Genomic DNA, 19,675 nt, shown 5'->3' on the forward strand with positions numbered 1-19,675 from the left:
TTTGCCTGTTTAGCATGGCCGCTTGTACATTTCCAGCTGGTCCTGGTATCAACGTTGCAGTTGAGTTGCACTTTTTTAAGAATGCTTTCAGATCACTGTCGTCTATATCAAGTCCCTCCCATGGCTCCATTCCTTCAAACTGCATCGTTGAAAACGAATTAGGTTATGCATGGGCCAACGAAAAAACACACTACATGTAGTTAAAGGAGAACCTAGTGTACCTGACGTCCAAACTACTTAGAAGAGATATGCCAATAGGAAATCGAAAGCTGTATTATATAGACGAATATAATATTATAATATTGACTTAAATGGCCATAATCACACTTGAAACTTTTTTAACACAACTGACGCAGGGATAACTTAACAATTGAATAATCATATAATAATATTATATTATTATGACAAGACGTTTGTGCAGCTAAAACCCTTAATTGGCTTGTCATGCAATTAATGTTTAGGCGTTCCTTACGTTGGAGTTTCCCGCCCATCCACCAACTTCCATTTAATGGAGTATGAAGCCAATTAAACCGGACCTTTGTCATTAATTTCTTTGTTCGCATTACTCACCTTTTGGTCATTCAAGAATTACAGGGTATGGCCGAAAGCAACAGCTTCCGTGGATGAAGTTGGTAAGGCATTGAAGAGCATTTAATCCCAGCAAGTTGTTCAGACATTGAAGACCATTTAATCCCCAGGAGCTTGGCCGTTGGACCTTGGTGGGATATTGAAGGCCATTTATTGAAGCGGTTGTGAAAGGACGTTGGTTCTCTTAGTAAGTTAATGTTTTACTCATTTGTAATGTTATGCCTTCTATTAAAGAGTTATTTTGTGGTTGATTGAACAAAGAAAAATGTTGCCTTTCGTTAGAATATTGTTTGAAACTTGGAAATACAAGAAATTTGTCGTTTTCACAAAGTGTGGGCATGAACATTAGTGGTCCCGGAATACCAAATATGTTGTTGTCATGTTTTAATGATCGCTTTCATTAACCTTTGACGTCCATGTCATGTTGGACTAGGCGTTGCTTTTGATTGTGTATGTCACGTATTATGGCGTCTGAAGAAGTACCTTGTGCGGTGAACAACGATTCCACTGACAATGTGAACGATATTGTCCCTAAAATTCATATGTGGTTTGATTCAATTGAAGAGGTTAAAAGTTTTTACACTGAGTATGCTGTGAGGAGTGGTTTTGGTGTTCGGATACGGACTTCTAGGACAAATAAGAACAACGACTTAATCTTCCTTAAATTAGTTTGCTCTAGGGAAGGGAAGTACCTATCTTCCATTGCTCCAGAATGGAAAACCCAGCCAAGTCAGAAAAACCAATGTTCAGCTGGAATAAGTGTTGTTATGAAAGAAGGAAGATGGCAGGTGAGAACAGTTGTTACTGAACACAGCCATGACATGTGTCCAAATAACTCCAACCTTATACGTGGTAATCGAAGAATTAATATGCATGCGAAGCACACCCTTAATATCAATGATAATTCTGGTGTTCGCATTAACAAAAGTTTCATATCTTTGGTCAATGAGGCCGGTGGGTTCGAAAATATGCAATTCGTGGAACGTGATGCCCGTAATTATATTGGGCACCAGAGAAGAACTCTTTGTAAGGAAGGTGATGGCCGAGCACTTTTGACATATTTTTCAAGAATGAGAGAATTAAACAATGATTTTTTCTATGATATGGAAATGGACGACGAGAACCGAATAAGCAGTGTGTTTTGGGCCGATGCACGAAGTCGCGCAGCATGTCTAGATTTTGGTGATGTTGTGTCGTTTGACACAACCTACCTAACAAACAAATATGATATGCCATTTGCACCGTTTGTTGGTGTTAATCATCATGGTCATTCAATATTACTGGGTTGTGCTTTGATTTCCGCAGAGGACACTAGGACATTCACATGGTTATTTTCAACTTGGCTTAGATGTATGTCAAACAAGGCTCCTCAAGGTATCGTCACTGATCAATGCAAGGCAATGTCCAATGCCATAAACGTTGTGTTTCCAAACACAAAACACCGTTGGTGCTTGTGGCACATCATGAAAAAAATACCTGAGAAGTTGCAAGGCTACAAAGGCTATAAAGCAATCAAAAGTGAACTTAAGAGGCTTGTGTATGACACAGTCAGTTATGAAGACTTTGAGTTAGGGTGGGCAAAATTGATGTCATGTGAAGGGTTAGAGAATAATGATTGGCTAAATTCGTTGTATGCAGATAGACAAAGATGGGTTCCTTGTTATATGAAACATCAATTTTGGGCGGGAATGTCAACTACCCAACGAAGTGAGGGCATGAATGCATTCTTTGATGGATTCATAAATTCAAGTACAACACTTCAACAATTTGTGCAGCAGTATGATAACGCCCTACGACAAAAAGCGCAAAAAGAACTTGAGGCCGATTTTTCTTCAATGAATACGACACTACCATGTGGATCTCAATCTCTTATTGAAAGACAATACCAAACCGAGTACACACAGGCAAAATTTGTGGAAGTTCAAAAGGAATTTCGGTCCCGCATGAACTGCTTCGTTAAAAACATGACAAAAGAAGGTACAATAACTACGTACAGTGTTAAAGAAGACTTCATATGGGAGGCTGAGTGTCGTTCAAAATTTCATGAAGTAGTCTTTGATCCTGCAACAACTGACACTCACTGTAGTTGCCAACTGTTTGAGTTTAGGGGAATCTTGTGTAGACATTCCTTATTGGTCCTAGGGCAAGAAGATGTGCGTAATGTACCAACAAAATATGTTTTGCGTAGGTGGAGCAAAAACGTGCGTAGAAGACATACTCTCATTAAAGCATCTTACACCAACAACACTGAAGACCCTAAGATGCAAAGGTACCAAGCTTTGTGTAAGCGTTTCTATGACATCGCAGAGGTTGCTTGTGAATCTGACACTGCATCTGAAAACTTGCTTTCGGATTTAAACTGTATAGCCAAAACTTTGGGTGTATGTACATCAACCACATTGTCGACGGTGAATGATGCATCTCACATGGATGGACGTCTGCATTGTAATGAAGAGGTTCCACGTAGCTGTGAAATTGACGGCTTACTTGTGCGCAGTCCTGTATCTGTCAAACGCAAAGGCCGACCCAGGACAAAAAGGTTGCAATCAACAGTTGAAAAAATTACCAAAAAGAAAAAGTCCCATGGTGGTAAAACCAAACATGGAAGGAATTCCAATGTCAGTAACAGACACACATGTCGTTTCTTTTGATGTACTTTTATTAGTCATCAACTTCATTGATTTAAACCTTAACTAATACTCTTATTTCAGGATACAAGTAACCAACACATAACGGACGTCCACAATGTTGAGGAACTTCGAACTGAGTACATAACGGACGTCCACAATGTTGAGGAACTTCGAACTGAGTACATAACGGACGTCCACAATGTTCACGAACTTCCAACTGAGGAGATGTTCGAATCTCAAGTCACCCAATCAGATTTCATGTCTTTATTGACATCCGGAGAATACATTGTTCACAATGATGACTTTTCAGGAAATAGTTATACACACCTTTAACCCATGTACTGTGGGTAGAAACTTCTTTTTTTGGGGTATGTATGGTGTTCAATATAATGTGTGTCGTTTCATTCAAATAAATAACATTAATATATCACTTGGTTACATTTTTTTTTCATGAATATGGCTACTGAGGAATGTTTACTACCGAACGGTGTGTTTGTTGGGTAAACGTTGCGCGTGCTGAGCTTCCTTGGTATGACGGTCGTTATGTAGCCACCGTTCGCCCATTCTTAGCATCGTTCGTTTTGTTCGGCAAATTATGGGGTTCGACATGTGCTGTACTTTTGACTTTGAACGTTCGGTTTGTCAACTACGTTGTTAGGACGGTCCTTATTCGGCGGTCGTTCCGTAATATTCTTATTCGCAGAACGTTCGTTGTCAATGTTAGTAGCGTTCGTTCTTAATGTGGTTATTCTTCTTCTGTTATGCATTTAATGTACCCCAACCACCACGTCATAAACTAGTACGACTCATTTATTATGAAATAAATGGTTGTTGAAACGGTTCAACACATTAACTGCTTCGTTGAACGGATTCAAATTCCTCACCTCCCAATGCCATTCATCGTTCTTGTAACGAACCAATTAATTCAGTCTACGAATTCATTAGACACGTCTGACGGTGCACTGTTCTGACGTTTCGTCAAACCTCTTCATTGTGTATATATATTTGTGGTTTAGGGTTGGGTAAATGGAAAGACCCTGACATATTGGTTTTGCATATTGAAGTTATGGCTGCCTCAACCTCCGCTCTAACATTACGAGTGTTGTGGAAATTTGGATCCATCCACTTTTCTCATTCGGTAATCATGTTCTTCGTAATTATTTTCTTTTCATGACAGTTAGCTTATACTTGCTTAAAACTTGTGCAGGACGTTGGGTACGTTGATAGGCACTTTGCTGCGGCCTTTCAAAATGAATTAGGACCGACATGGTCCTTGGTGGACAACAATGGTCACACGCATGTGGTGACTTATAACATGGATACCGTCAATCCAAGAATAACTCATGGTTGGGGTGAAATGAGAAACATATACCCCGAAAGATTGAACGATTCCCACATAAGCTTCGACTATGTGGGTAATAATCATTTCCATATCACCATATATTTCGGTGCTTGCTCCCAAGAGAGTAGGGAATCCTTCCTTTATGATGGTACCAATTATCCTGATACGTCATTGTTTCCGGTGAAGTTGACAAAATCACAAGCAGAGGGTAGTCATTTGGTACGTCCTATCTAAATTTTTATTTTGTTAATTAATTGTCATAAATTGGATAATGTGATTTACTTCATTTTTCTTACTGCCACAGGACTTGCAAATTGCATTTGGGAATCTTATCAGGAGCAAAGGGTTGACACAGGTTATGCTCCTTGGACAGAAGGACGGCGTCATGTGTAGTGTTTTGGTTTCTGTCACTCGCAATTCCACAAAGTTTGGCAAAGGATGGAAGGAATTTTGCAGGGAATATGGGTTGAAGGAGGGAGACGTCCTAGTGTTTGAGGTTAACAATCTTGGAAATGACATTTTAGTTGAAGTTTATATTAATGGATGTCCCTGTACTGTTATACATCCAATCTCACTGTAAACCTTAATCTACATTACGAATTCTTGTAACTGTCTTTGAATTTTTATCATGTAATGAAAATGCAATTATTACTTTTTTCTGTCAACCACGTTGGTCTTCATTCAATTCTTGTAGTTGAACTTCAATAATTTTGACTTAACTTCATTTGTTATGGTAAAAAAAAATGAAATAAATTCATTAAAACCAATGCAATAAAACATTTATCAAAATTATGACTAACATAAAAAAATACATAATCTTTTCCAAATTTATAAAACATAAATACGACTTTAGTTAAAATATTTGGGTACTTACGTTATCAGTTTTGCCCACAGGGGTTTGTGAACTTCGAAATGAAATTTCTACCTGACCAAAATGCCGAATAAGGTAGACTTAGTTGGACATCAAGGTTTTCATCTACTCTTGAAATTATAAAAAAATAAAATCATGATAATACAAAATAAAAAATTAACGTGTGGGATGGTACTTAATATGATTGGGTACTTAGTTTATAAGTTATGCACACTACGGTGCAGTAGGTCTTTCATAAACGGTTTCAACTTGTAATATTCACCATCATGATATAAATTATTATATTTTACTATAATAAGCGTGTTAAATTATCAATATATAACACAACCTAAGTCCCAAAATTATGTTACAAAACAACAGCTGGACCTAACAAAACACAAATGGGATCACCGTTCAAATAAGTGGGGACTAATGTTTCAGAGCGCTCGTCCTCGCCCCTCAATATCTGCACTTCCTCAGGACGCTCGACCTCGCTCCGGTCGTTCAGCCCTCTTGATCGCACTCGCTGTCCCACTCGCTCAGGACGCTCGTCCTCGCTCCGGTCGGGTTGCCTCTTGCTCCCACTCGCTCTCCCACTCGCTCGGGACGGTCGACCTCGCTCCGCTCGTTCAGCAGTCTTGCACACACTCGCTCTCCCACTCGCTCAGGACGCTCGTCCTCGCTCCGGTCGTTCAGCCCTCTTGCTCCCACTCGCTCTCCCACTCGCTCAGCACGCTCGACCTCGCTCCGCTCGTTCAGCCCTCTTGCACCCACTCCCTCTCCCACTCGCTCAGGACGCTCGTCCTCGCTCCGGTCGTTCAGCCCTCTTGCTCCCACTCGGTCTCCCACTCGCTCAGGACGCTCGACCTCGGTCCGCTCGTTCAGCCCTCTTCCACCCACTCCCTCTCCCACTCGCTCAGGACGGTCGTCCTCAAACAACTTCAGTTCATGTTCATCCCACTTCATTTCAAGTCCCTGCTTCTGTCATAAACTATTACAGACAATAACAATGAAATAATGACAATTCAAAAAAGGATTCCAATGTTTTCAAAATTAAAACAACTATTTCAACATGATTCCAAACATGATAAGATGATGTAAAAGTGACATTCGTAATGTAATACAAATTACTCAGGTACTAATTTCTTTGTTCTAACACCTGCACTATAAGGACTTCTTTTTACCACACTCTTAACCCGTATTCGGGGTTGCGCTTTCATACGATCATACATTCTGCTTTGTTGCATTTGAAATCCACCTTCAACCACAGTGGTTTGCTGCTCATGCTGAACCGGTGTACTTTGACAACCATCTTCACTTCCCCAACACGGTTCTTCCACAAATTCTTCATTCTTATCTTCTTTTTTTGCTTCAACCAACTTTCTTAAATCCTTAATACTGCTTTCCATGTCCGCGATTACCCGTGTTTGTTGTTGTACAACAAAAAGTAATTTTTCCTTATCTCCTGTATTTCGCTTCTTAAATGGAATACCAAATTTCTCACAAGCGTCTTTCACCATACCATAACAAAGCTCCTCTTTCGACACACCAACATCAATAACAACCTGCAATGTGATTAACAATTTTTGTTTCATAATAACACAAATCATAAATAACTTTGGACCTTCCTGTAATCAACAAGTACTCACCGATCCCTTTGCCAAAGCAGTTTTTATAAACTTATCCCCAATATTGATATCAATCCAGTTCAACAACCTTGGGAATTTTGTTACCCGTGTACTGTAAATGGACTTCGATGTCACAAAATGGTGACAAAACCATACCTGCAAATGTTTAATCCATCAACTAAGACAATAAAAATAACTCAAACAATAAACAATCATTGTCTTTCACTAACAATTACATAACAAACACGTACCTGCAACAGGTAAGCACATCCTTCAACATGAATATGGCTTTTGGTTGTTTCATTCTTCATTGTTGTTGAAGCACCACACACACTTCCAACAAAGTACTGAAAAACTAAACTGCCCCAATTGTACTTACCCACACTCCCAAACTCCGAAACAAGGTCAAATATGATTGGAAATACTACTCCACTTCGATTCGGAACCAAAAACTCTGATATGCCTACCAATATATACAAGCTGCAAAAATGTTCTATTGGAAAATTTTGATGTTCCTCTAACAAAAACTCATATACCGTCCTGACATCCACTTTCCCCTCAGGGAAGTACTCCCTACAAACACTACGATGCCCAACTTTATTTAAATCTATCGCTTCACCAACAACAGGCAACCCTAACGACAGACAGACATCAAATTCGGTAAACTTAATAACTTTGCCCCCAAAATAAAACCCACTCATGCTATCTACCCATTCACCACATAACTTAGATAACAAATTCCTACCTATCTTAATAGAACTTGGCAAGTATAACAACCAACCAAAAACACTGTTCTCAATGTTTCCCTTCTGCTCAATAGTCAACCGTTCGTTCAAAACACCTACCATCTTGCTTCTGCAGTAGTGTCTCAACACTAACTGCATAGGAAGTCATGCTTATTAATTAAATACAGTCAAACAACAAATGTATGGAAATCAAATACAATCCTACGTACCTTCTTCGTTCTATCACTTCCTTTGTCACTTTGTTCACCACGTTCTTCCTCCATCACACTACAGCAACACAAAAACTTAAATTACATTACACCAACACAATCAACTAAAACAAAAAATTGGAAATCATAACAAACATTGTCACCATTTGTTAAAACACAATACAATATAATTCTCATTTATGAATGCATATAATTCGTGCCACACAAAACAACATTTTCAAACACGCATGGTACAGGAACAGGACTGCTACCTTAGGCAAATTAAGTGGGTACCTGGGTTCCATTTTTTGCACAACACGGCCAACTACGTCCACCCCTATCATTTTCGGGTGGCTTGTTTGTTTTCCCTCATTTTATGTACTTCTAAGTAATCTGGGAACACTCATGTTAACATTATTTCATCATATTCCTGCCACACAAAACAACATTTTCAAACACTCATGCTACAGGAACAGGACTGGTACCTTAGGCAAAATAAGTGGGTACCTGGGTTCCAGTTTTTGCACACCAAGGCCAACTACGTCCATCACTATCATTTTGGGGTGGCTTGTTTGTTTTCCCTCATTTAACCTACTTCTAAGCAATCTGGGAACACTCAGGATAACATATTTTTAACATATTCGTGCCACATAAAACAACATTTTCATACACTCATGCTCCACGAACAGGACTGCTACCTCAGCCAAAATAACTGGGTACCTGGGTTCCACTTTTTGCACACAAAGGCCACGTTCGTCCATCAATCTCATTTTGGGGTGGCTTGTTTGTTTACCTCATTTCAGCTACTTCTAAGTAATTTCGGAACAATTTCTTAACATTTTATTCACAAATTCGTCTCCCATAAAACTACATTCTCTAGGACCCTTGCTTCACCAACATTACTGCTACCAAACCCGAATGAAGTGGGTGATTGGGTTCAAGTGCTTTGACACCAAGGCCAACTACGACCATGACTACCAATCCAACAGAATTACAGCAACAGTGTAAGATTAAGCAGAGAACTTGTATACAAATTAGTTACAGAACAACATCCGCTTGGGAGAGGTTTCCTACATAACCAAATCCAATCCAAAAACAACATGATCCATGTATTCAACATTAATTCCACTGAAAAATCAAAAACCAAACCAACCTTCAGTGAACACGACGTGTGGCGGAAAACCCCTCTTTTTGGACAAATGTGTGACAGCCCACACTCCGGCGAGACTCCGGCGAACGTCCGGCGGCACTCCGGGACACGGACGGAACCACCTGGGACGATGCGACACCTTCAACGCCTCCGTACGTTGCTGGGCCGGAACGGACGGAACACGATGCCGTGTTCGCTTCGACGGAGCTGCGGCGCCCCTGAAACGGAACGGGCTGGAGGGCGTTCGATCTCTCCGACACGGCCTTCAACAGTGAACGGCGGCTTCACTCCGGCAACGACTCGGTCTCTCTCTCTCTCGCTCCTGAACCCTTTCTCCAACTCTCTCGTCTAGGTCACACAAGTGGGTTTTGGTTGTTCGCGCTTCTTCTCTGTCTACGAAGTGACAACATAAAATTCAAATTTGAAACGCACTCCCCCAATCTGCCCGTGCCCGTCCTCGCCACGTCAGCGTTCAAGCAGGTTTCATCAGAAATGCTCAGATTACAGCAGCTTTTTCCAACCAAAACGTGGGCCTCTCACACGCTGACACGTGTGCTGTGTCGAAATGTTGTCAAAATTTGTTGTCTAAGTATCGTTTTCCTGGAAGCCTTCCAAATTCTTATTTCTCTGACAGAGAGTTTGCCTTGGATTATGCTGAGCGGGTACAATGAAGTTGTTGAACAAGGACAACGTCATGTGCAAAATACTAGATTCTAGCATCACTTAGTTGTCCCACATTTTGTGTTAATTAGTTTACGTCTGTTTAGAAAATATGTGTCTCTTAGAATGTAATTATGTATTTAACTAGCCATAATAAAAGGTAGAAAAGCAAAACGGGCAATTGTACCCAATATTTTGTTATAATTGATTTTTTTCTTCTTTGTATAAATCCCTAGCTTTTTAAAATTCATGTTAATTCCTAAATAAATTAACTTGTTTAGATAGAGTATTTAACTATTTCAACTTTATTTAAAGTTTTAGTAGGTAAACATTATTTAACTGATTATTTAAAACATACTAAACACTTTTGAACTTAGAAAAATAAAACGTAAGAGAGAAAAACAACCAACATGTGATTTTTTTTTTTTGTTTGAATGTTTTTATGTTTCAATGAATCTAACGAACTGAACTTTATTTTCCTCAAGATTGAAGTCCAACTTAATAGAAAAGTATATTATTTACATAAGTTTAACAATTAATTGAAATGAAACTTATATTAATGGAAAATGATACTTAGACAACAAATTTTGACAACATTTCGACACAGCACACGTGTCAGCGTTTGAGAGGGCCACGTTTTGAGGGAAAAAAGCTGCTGCGTTCTGAGCATTTCTGATCAAGCCTGCTTCAAATTTGACGTGAGGACGGGCACGGGCAGTGTTAGGTGTGCGTTTCAGAAATTAAAATGAAAATGAAATATCACTTGGAAAGGGAGCGGTCAGGGTATTTGTTTGGCGTTTGAAATTTGAATTTCATTTTTGAACAATTTTAGAGAGAAGTGAAGGTTGAGAGAGAGAGTCTAACCTAGAGAGAGCCCGAGAGAGTTGGAGAAAGGGAGTTCGAGAGAGAGAGGTCCGACGGAGTGCTTGCCGGAATGCCGCCGGACAACGTTGAAGGCCGTGTCGGAGCTATTCAACCCCTCCAGCCGGTTCCGATTCACGGTCGCCGCAGCTCCGACGTTGGCCAACGAAACGAAGGCGGCATCGTCTTCCCTCCAACCCAGCGAACTAGGGGCGCGTTCTGAGTCTCGATTCGTCCCACCTGCTTCCCTCCCTGTGCCGGACCTTTGCATTCACCGCCGGAGCATCGCCGGAGTGTCGACTGTTCGGTGGACGAAAAAGAGGGGTTTAGGTTTAGGTTTCTTTCCCATTTGGGGAGGTTTAGGGTTTGGTTTCTTTCCCATTTTCATGTATTGAACTGAGTCTCTTTGAAATTTTCTAGTTGAATCTGTTTCTCCACTCAAGTTTCTTATTCATTTTACGCTTTAACTGTTCATTGTGCTGCAAGTTTTACTGTTCATCATCTCTTTCACGCTGCCATGGTAGGATTTTATTGTTCATGCTTGCTTTCAGTGGCTGGTTCCATTCAAGTTTGTGTTTCTGGGTTTGCGTTTTATGCTTAAGTTTAATTTGTGCATGAACGTAAGGTCATACTACGCGTTTTATGGTTCCATTCGAACTTTGATGTTTCAGCCTAAGCGTTCGGTTTTGGTGTTTTAGACTGAGCACGGTGGCAGCAACTTGGCGGTTTGGGTGGAAGGTTTCCGAGGAAGATGATGACGGTGTTGGACTGGTCACGGTGGAGAGTTACAGTGGTGCAATGGTGATGAAGGTGCTAGACGGTAGTATTGAGGATGGCAATGGTGGCTGAGGGGGCTTGGGATGATGACGGCTGTGACTCAAAGATGGGTTCCTGGTGGTCCCGTGGAGGTGCAACCTAGTGGCTGATGAGTGAAGTGGTCACGGTATTTGGCGGGGGTCAGAGGTGGTGATTGAAGGATTATGCCGTGAAAATGGATAATGATGTTGGTGGTGGAGTTCGGTTTGAATATGCCCAGGTGACCTTGCTGGAGATTCCGTTTCATACCGAACGCTCACAGTCTGAATCATACCGAACGCTCACAATCAGTAACACAGAACCAAGAGCGAGCGTTAAAAGCAAATGCAATTTCGAGCGTTCGTTCGTTTTGGTTTAGTGATCGGGGCGTTCGTCCTTAAAGAGACCGAACGTTCAATCACACAGTACAAAGAATGGTTCCTTGGGCATTGTCAACACTCAATTTCGTCCAGGTTGATTAATAAATTTACTTTCATCATAAAGAAAAAATAAAATAAAAATAAATAAAATAAAATAAATAAAATAAAATAAAATTAAAAAAATAAAATAAAAAAAATTAATAAAAAAAAGAAGGAAGAAAGGACGTTCGGCTTTTGACTGTTGCTGTGACCGTTCGTCCTCAACTGTGAGCCGTTAGGACGTTAGGAGCGCATCATTTGGCTGTCAGCATCGAGAAGAGGACGCTCGTCCAGCAAGTGGACGCTCGTCCAGTAAGTGGACGCTCGTCCAGTAAGTGGACGCTCGTCCAGAGAGCGGAGGTGGTTCTGTACGAGGCACACTTTGTCGAACGTCATCTTTATTTTGCCTTCTTGCCTTCTCTTCAGCCAATTGTGCCTCCAAACTTCCAACCCTCCTTTTAAGTTCTTCAATTAGAAATTCTTGTTCCTCTAAGGCACGCAATCAATGACCGATGCTCGTCTGTCAAGCGTTCGTTCAAAGTACATATATACTTTGTCGAAAAAGAGTGACGAACACTCAACTGCATAAACCAAAATAAAATCATCAAAATACTTGGTCGGTCATGTGTTAAGTTTTGACCATTCGACCATGATTCTAGACGATCGTGAAGAACGCTATGTGTTCGACCAAGACTCTAAACGTTCGTCCTAGTTATGTCAGAGCTTTAACTTTCGATCTTGGTTCTGTTTTAATGCTTGTGAGCGTTTGAATTTTAAGGGTCCGGTTTTGTGTTCTCAGGTAACGAGCGTTAGCGTTCGATCTTGGCATGTATTAGTGATTGTTTGCGTTCGACCTGGATCGGAGTGTACCTTTTGAACGTTCGGTCTGTGTGTTAGTGAGTGTTAGAGCGTTCGGTCGTGTAATGTGAACGGTCGTTCGTTTTCGTAGCGTTTCCCGTATTGCCCGAGCGTCCAAAAAGTAGTGGTGTCTAACACTAACCGCGTTCGGTCGTGTAATGTGAAAACGGTCGTTCGTTTTCGGTAGCGAACGCTCAGTCTAAAACATCAAAACCGAACGCTCAGTCTAAAACAGCAAAACCAAACGCTTAGGCTGAAACATCAAAATTGGAATGGAACCATAAAACGCGTAGTATGACCTTACGTTCATGCACAAATTAAACTTAAGCATAAAACGCAAACCCAGAAACACAAACTTGAATGGAACCAGCCACTGAAAGCAAGCATGAACAATAAAATCCTACCATGGCAGCGTGAAAGAGATGATGAACAGTAAAACTTGCAGCACAATGAACAGTTAAAGCGTAAAATGAATAAGAAACTTGAGTGGAGAAACAGATTCAACTAGAAAATTTCAAAGAGACTCAGTTCAATACATGAAAATGGGAAAGAAACCAAACCCTAAACCTCCCCAAATGGGAAAGAAACCTAAACCTAAACCCCTCTTTTTCGTCCACCGAACAGTCGACACTCCGGCGATGCTCCGGCGGTGAATGCAAAGGTCCGGCACAGGGAGGGAAGCAGGTGGGACGAATCGAGACTCAGAACGCGCCCCTAGTTCGCTGGGTTGGAGGGAAGACGATGCCGCCTTCGTTTCGTTGGCCAACGTCGGAGCTGCGGCGACCGTGAATCGGAACCGGCTGGAGGGGTTGAATAGCTCCGACACGGCCTTCAACGTTGTCCGGCGGCATTCCGGCAAGCACTCCGTCGGACCTCTCTCTCTCGAACTCCCTTTCTCCAACTCTCTCGGGCTCTCTCTAGGTTAGACTCTCTCTCTCAACCTTCACTTCTCTCTAAAATTGTTCAAAAATGAAATTCAAATTTCAAACGCCAAACAAATACCCTGACCGCTCCCTTTCCAAGTGATATTTCATTTTCATTTTAATTTCTGAAACGCACACCTAACACTGCCCGTGCCCGTCCTCACGTCAAATTTGAAGCAGGCTTGATCAGAAATGCTCAGAACGCAGCAGCTTTTTTCCCTCAAAACGTGGCCCTCTCAAACGCTGACACGTGTGCTGTGTCGAAATGTTGTCAAAATTTGTTGTCTAAGTATCATTTTCCTATATTAATAATGAAACCCATAGCAATTGTATTAGACTAAAACATTGACAGCAACAATGTAAAAATAGTTTGGGTAATTCTTCTTTTAAATTTTGTTTCTGAATTTATTTTAGTTTATTAATGTAGTATCTGGTTACATAGTTTTTCTACATCTTTTCGGTTGGCTATGCGAATGTTGAAAATGTTGCTATAATTGCATTATCTAGTTTTAGCATATGCTAACTTGGCCTATAATAATATTTCATAGATTTTAACTTAAGCTTTGAAGTATTTCTAAGCTTCTAACCTGCTTTTTCACGTCCTCATGACTCTTGGAAATCGTTTTTCACTTTAAGAGTTACACAAGGAAGTAATATGTGTTTTTAGAGAATAGTTTGGTTAATTATTATTTTTTTTTTTATGTTACCTATCAAAGCAAGTTGTTTAATGTTTATATAGAGTGATGATAGAATCTATTTTACTCTTCTTTTAGATTAATTATTTTTAATTGATGCTTTTTAAAAAGATAATTATTAAGCCAAGGATAATTCATCATAATATTATAGAAATTCAAGAAATAGATCAATAATACATGAAAGAAATAAGCCTTTAGCTTATTTGCAAGGGCACCTTATTAACTAGTAAAGCTTTGATATAATCCTTCATTATTCCTCCCGAATGTGTATAATTATCTTGTTCTTTGTAAAGGACGTCCATCATTCGTGCAAGGTTGAGAACACGCATGAGAAACTTCATTGGTACTTGAGTAGGATTAAGGCATTCCTCATTAATATCCTTCCAAGCACTCTCCACCAACTTATGCAGTTCTTTAATCGCATTTTGCCTTGAAGTATTATATTGCTTCATATAGCAATCTACGCTTGACACAACGTGCCCTCTTTCATGCTCAAACTACATACATATCAAATAACAAATTTAACCTAAATCCCAATAACTAAATATAAAAGAAATTTGACTTAAAATATGATTTTTATTGTTGACAATTATCTAAATTGCTTTTTTCTTAATATTATTATCTAAACCACTCTGTTTCATAATTTAAAATGCTATATGAACTTTTTTCAAAGACCAAAATTGAAATAAAATAAATTATTAGAATCAAAGAATGTAAACAAAATCTGATAATTAATCTGGGTCAAATACATATTTAATAAAAAAAGACTATTTAATCTTGTTCCCTACCTTTCTACAATTATAGGAATTATTGAATTATGGTAAATTAAAGGTTTTCCATCTACGTGTGTTTAAAAACAAAATGTGTTTGCGTTCCATATATAAAGCTAGCAGCATTGAGCATAAGAATGAGAACAATCTTATTACATCTTTAGAGAAACTTGTTATGATTAGGGGTGGTTTTCAATAAAAATGTTTAACTTTCTCTATTCCATTTTTTAGTGAATGCACGTGTTGAAAAGGATAAGGGTAGTCTAAGATATACCTCACTTCCAACAATGTCATCCATGAGCCTAGAAATAATTGAAGCAGCTTCAATAATTTTTGGGTGACTCGTTGCCCATATGAGGACCTCCTCTGTTGTGTCTTCCATGCCCAAGAAAGATACAGTTGTCAACATAGCATAAGTGCTTGTCACAGTTGCAACTTTCATATACTCTTCTACTGTTGGTGTGTGGTTTGTATGAAACCATCTTGACTCACTAAGGTATGCTTGGATTAATCTTTTCACCTATAAATTACAAATACAAAATATATCATAAGAAATTTGTTTGGTATTTTTGTTGCTTACAATAATCTTTTCCTACATTATTAGGGATCATCACTGTACCATTTTCATGAAAGGTCAAATTAAGTCACGTGATATGCTGCGATCCCAAGAATCGTTATACGGAGGGATGATGAACTAATTTAATGAATACGATGATGTCGTACGACATTTAGTGGTCATATTCGTAGGTAACGTTGGTAATAGAAGAAGAGAAACATATTTTTATGAACCTTTTAATTCTACATAATGAAAGACTTGTTTTTTGAGTCTTCCATCCATTCAAAACTATTAAATAGATAGATATTTTTCAAAACCCAAAATATTATAACCAAATATCTACCTAATAATTATTTTTTAATTTCTAGTTAATGTTTTAAAAGGAACAATTTAAAAAATAAAATAAAACACTTAACCATACTTCGTTTTTAGAATACTTGACGAAGTATTCTTTTCCTTGCATGCTCAACTGCTGCTCTGTTTCTTCAAAAATATCCAAAAGTGCCTTATAACATAATTTCATATATTCCGGGAGATCAACCAATGAGGAGATATCCCACCTGCTAATCATTGGGAAGTTTACTTTAATTAAAAGAATAAGATTAAAAGGATACTAAATTGAAGAAAGATTCAGAAGAATAAAATGCATTGTTTGACCTTTCTATTGCATTGGTGAAAATCTCTAGTTCATCAATGGTTCCATAGGCATCATACACATCATCAATTATGGATATCATGGCAACTACTTTACTCAGTATTATTCTAGCTAGACAATACTGCGGCTCATAATAGACTCCAACAATCCAAAAGCAACCTTCCACAATCCTATCACGTACAAACGGAAAATTGGTCGAGACATTCAAATCTTTAACCCACCACCTGAACAAAAAAATTCCTAATTAATTTCTCAAAGAAGTCTTAGGCTTGGATTTATTTATTTACATTTCATTTAATAATAAAATGTAAATTTTGGAGGAAAATATTACTTGGTCACGCTGCTGACTTCTTTTTGATGGAGCTTCTGCAACATATTAAAATCTAGTTTTGCAAAGGTTAACAAACATTGATTATGTGAGGGATCTTGTTGGTAGAAAGATATATAATATCTTGCTTCCAACCTAGGCATTCCCTTGCGAAGTGCTTGTCCTATGCTATGGTGCACTAACCCAGAAAGAAAGGGGCTTAATTTGGTAGTTAATGACTTGGTTAACTCAATGAGAGTGAAACTATATGCCTCTTCCAGTATCTCTTCTCCATGGAATCTTAATTGGGATGCTTCATACAAGCTCAGCATTCCTTCTACGTCATTCACAATGCTTTCCTTAAACTTTCCTGCTTTGTCCTTAAATTGGCAAAATACATCTGTCTTCCAAGTAAACAACTTGTTAAATTTCAAGATATATGTGTATTTAAATATATTCTTGATGCTATACAACAGGAAAATCTATTCCGAAACCGTTTAGGGTCTTTTTGAATAAATGTTTTATATGAATTTATAAAAAAGAAAAAAAAAATGTAAATATGCTTCGTATTTCTTTTCATTTTTTATAGTGTTTCAAATTATAATACATGTTTATTTTCCTTTATATACAAAATGGTTAGGACATATTTTTTCTTAAACTTCACTAGCTATATGACAGCTCTAGACCAAAACGAGGTGACAGTGAGGTAATGAAAAGAGTGAACACAAATGAGGAATAGAAGATAAACATGGTGAGTTACGACAAATATTAGATTGTTAGAGTGTAAATTTGGTGTAATAGTGGCAAAGTCATATACCCGACGAAATACGATATCCTTGCTGTCTAAGCAACCGGAAGAGTAAAGCGAGATGATGAAGATCATCATTGTAACTTATTATATTGTTCTCCTTTGTTGAAATCTCATAAATTTGATGCAATGCCTCATCAATTTCATGTTCAAAATGATAAGAAACACCCAAACGTTGGACTGAGTTGATGATGTTTAATTTAAAGAGGATATCCTTAAAAACAGGCCTAGGAGAGACAATAATCTTCCTCACATATTCTTTTAATTTTGTAACTTGTTGGATGTCGCTATCATCTTCCTGCATGTGGTTATGAAAACTCCAGCGTGAGAAAATTGTGTTGATTTTGGAAAAAGTGAAATACATAAAGTAAACAACTGTTGTTATAAATATAATATTTCCTTTTATGAAATTTGACTATGTTACCACGAAATACTGTATTTAATTCATATAGTTAGTAATAGACTACTAAAATTATTCCAAAACAAAACATAAGTAAATGAAAGTAAATCTAAAAAGTAAGATTAGACATGAATGGTTGTGTGCACTTACATGAAAAGTAGAATCATACGAAAGGAAATAATCCCCCCAAATGGAAGGATGAAAAGCTGCAATTTGTCGAGTGAAGTTTGAGTTGGGTTTGGCATCGTGGGGGAAAACAGGAAGTGATGATGATGGTACCATAGACATGCTTCGTTTTCTAGTATATTAAATTGAAGATGATTTTTGCTTTGAACACTCAAGAACCCAAACTCTATTAATTTATAGGAATACATGAGAGGTATCAGTGTCACTAACCACTATTATGTAGGCCCGAAGATAATATGAACATATCTTGAGGTCGAATAAAACACTGTTAAATTTATTGTGGTTATATCCAAAAGTAATCTTTTGAATTTCGGAACCCTTCAATTTATTTTTTAATTAATCTTTATTTGACCAAATTAATTAAGAGTTATATTTTTCACTTTTAACCAAATTAATTTTTTCAATCCCAATATTTGTATTTTTATATACTTTGTGACCTATGTATATTAATGTTTTCCCTTTTACTTGTTTCCTTTCAAATATTATATTGGTTATTTCTTTTAGTCATTTCATTCATTAACAAAATTAGAATACGATATTTTATTTAAATAAATGAAAAATGTCTTTTTTGTATAATAATATGTAAAGTGATTTTTTCTCTTTGATTAACAAATTTTATTTTTATATTTTAAAATCTATAAAAATATGTTAAAAAACTGGTAAAAAATCATATTCCTATTTTATCTTTAATTATTTTTAAAAAGAAAATAAACTCCTTAAACAAAAATAACTATGTACTCCCATAAAATAACATATTACAAATCAATTTTTATAAAAGTAATTTTTCGCTACTTTTTTATTCAACTATTACTAGTAATACTTATTTTAATATATAAATATATGAAGAGTCCTTTTTTCAACAGCTAAAAAGGTCAGTATCTGCTTTGGGACGATATTTTGCATGTCATTTATGAATACGCGTCACTTATCTCATTATGTCCAGCAATAAAAGAATAAAAGATACTATTAAACCATTATTTAATCAATCAATTTTTTCTCGCTTTCCGTTTTGCTACAGAACACTCTTTCGGTGTGTGCTTGATTAGTGGGTGACCTGGCACTTCACCATCAACACGTTTCAAATCTAGATGTAAATCCTTAAGAGGAAGTTATTTTCAAATCTATTTTGAACGTGTTTTTGTAGAATTGAACACACAGACTAGAAATGTATTTTCTTCACAATCTCTTTATATTATTAGATTTATTTTTTTTCAAATCTCATGTTCCCCTCGGCATAAAGAAAAGGTTTAATGTCTCAATAGATCCCTATTTTCACCCAAAATTTCAAATAGGTCATTTTCTTTTTCGGCATCTCAATTGAGTCCTTATTTTTGTAAAATTAAATCAAATAGGACCTTTCCGTCAAATTGAAATGACGCCGTTAAGACATTTCACTGCAGTGGAGGTTCAACGGCGTCATTTCAATTTGACAGAAATGTCCTATTTGATTCAATTTTACAAAAGTAAGGACTCAATTGAGATGTCAAAAAAGAAAGGGACCTATTTGAAATTCTGGGTGAAAATGGGGATCTATTGAGACATTAAACCTAAAGAAAAATATTCCTCTCTAACCATTATTTGAAATTATTGGCAGATATTTATTGACGGTCTTGGACTCGTTACTAAACATAATTTGCCAACGAAATTGTCAATGAACTGC

The 19,675-nt window shown here is 37.8% G+C and overlaps 3 protein-coding genes across 3 annotated transcripts; 1 reads left to right on the plus strand and 2 right to left on the minus strand.

Moving 5' to 3' along the window:
• Positions 1-1,052: 1,052 nt before the first annotated feature.
• Positions 1,053-5,140, plus strand: LOC148196896 (protein FAR1-RELATED SEQUENCE 5-like). The gene is made up of 5 exons (XM_088092838.1): positions 1,053-3,206; positions 3,300-3,534; positions 4,235-4,356; positions 4,426-4,779; positions 4,865-5,140. Exons 1-5 carry the CDS (start codon positions 1,053-1,055, stop codon positions 5,138-5,140), a joined length of 3,141 nt encoding a protein of 1,046 aa, XP_087948964.1.
• Positions 5,141-5,914: 774 nt separating this feature from the next.
• On the minus strand, positions 5,915-7,349 carry LOC148196897 (uncharacterized). Its single transcript, XM_088092841.1, has 4 exons — positions 7,290-7,349; positions 7,060-7,194; positions 6,550-6,975; positions 5,915-6,391 (listed from the first exon to the last, which is right to left on the minus strand). The coding sequence occupies exons 1-4, from the start codon at positions 7,347-7,349 to the stop codon at positions 5,915-5,917; spliced, it is 1,098 nt and encodes a 365-aa protein (XP_087948967.1).
• A 7,099-nt stretch (positions 7,350-14,448) lies between these two features.
• Positions 14,449-18,145, minus strand: LOC124835838 ((-)-germacrene D synthase-like). Its single transcript, XM_047310855.2, has 7 exons — positions 17,980-18,145; positions 17,439-17,727; positions 16,646-17,021; positions 16,317-16,538; positions 16,081-16,219; positions 15,378-15,623; positions 14,449-14,830 (listed from the first exon to the last, which is right to left on the minus strand). Exons 1-7 carry the CDS (start codon positions 18,115-18,117, stop codon positions 14,528-14,530), a joined length of 1,713 nt encoding a protein of 570 aa, XP_047166811.2. The 5' UTR covers positions 18,118-18,145; the 3' UTR covers positions 14,449-14,527.
• Positions 18,146-19,675: the final 1,530 nt, after the last annotated feature.

Source organism: Vigna umbellata, chromosome 6, assembly GCF_029865625.1.
Source record: "Vigna umbellata cultivar VRB3 chromosome 6, Vumbellata_1.0, whole genome shotgun sequence".
NCBI lineage: Eukaryota > Viridiplantae > Streptophyta > Magnoliopsida > Fabales > Fabaceae > Vigna > Vigna umbellata.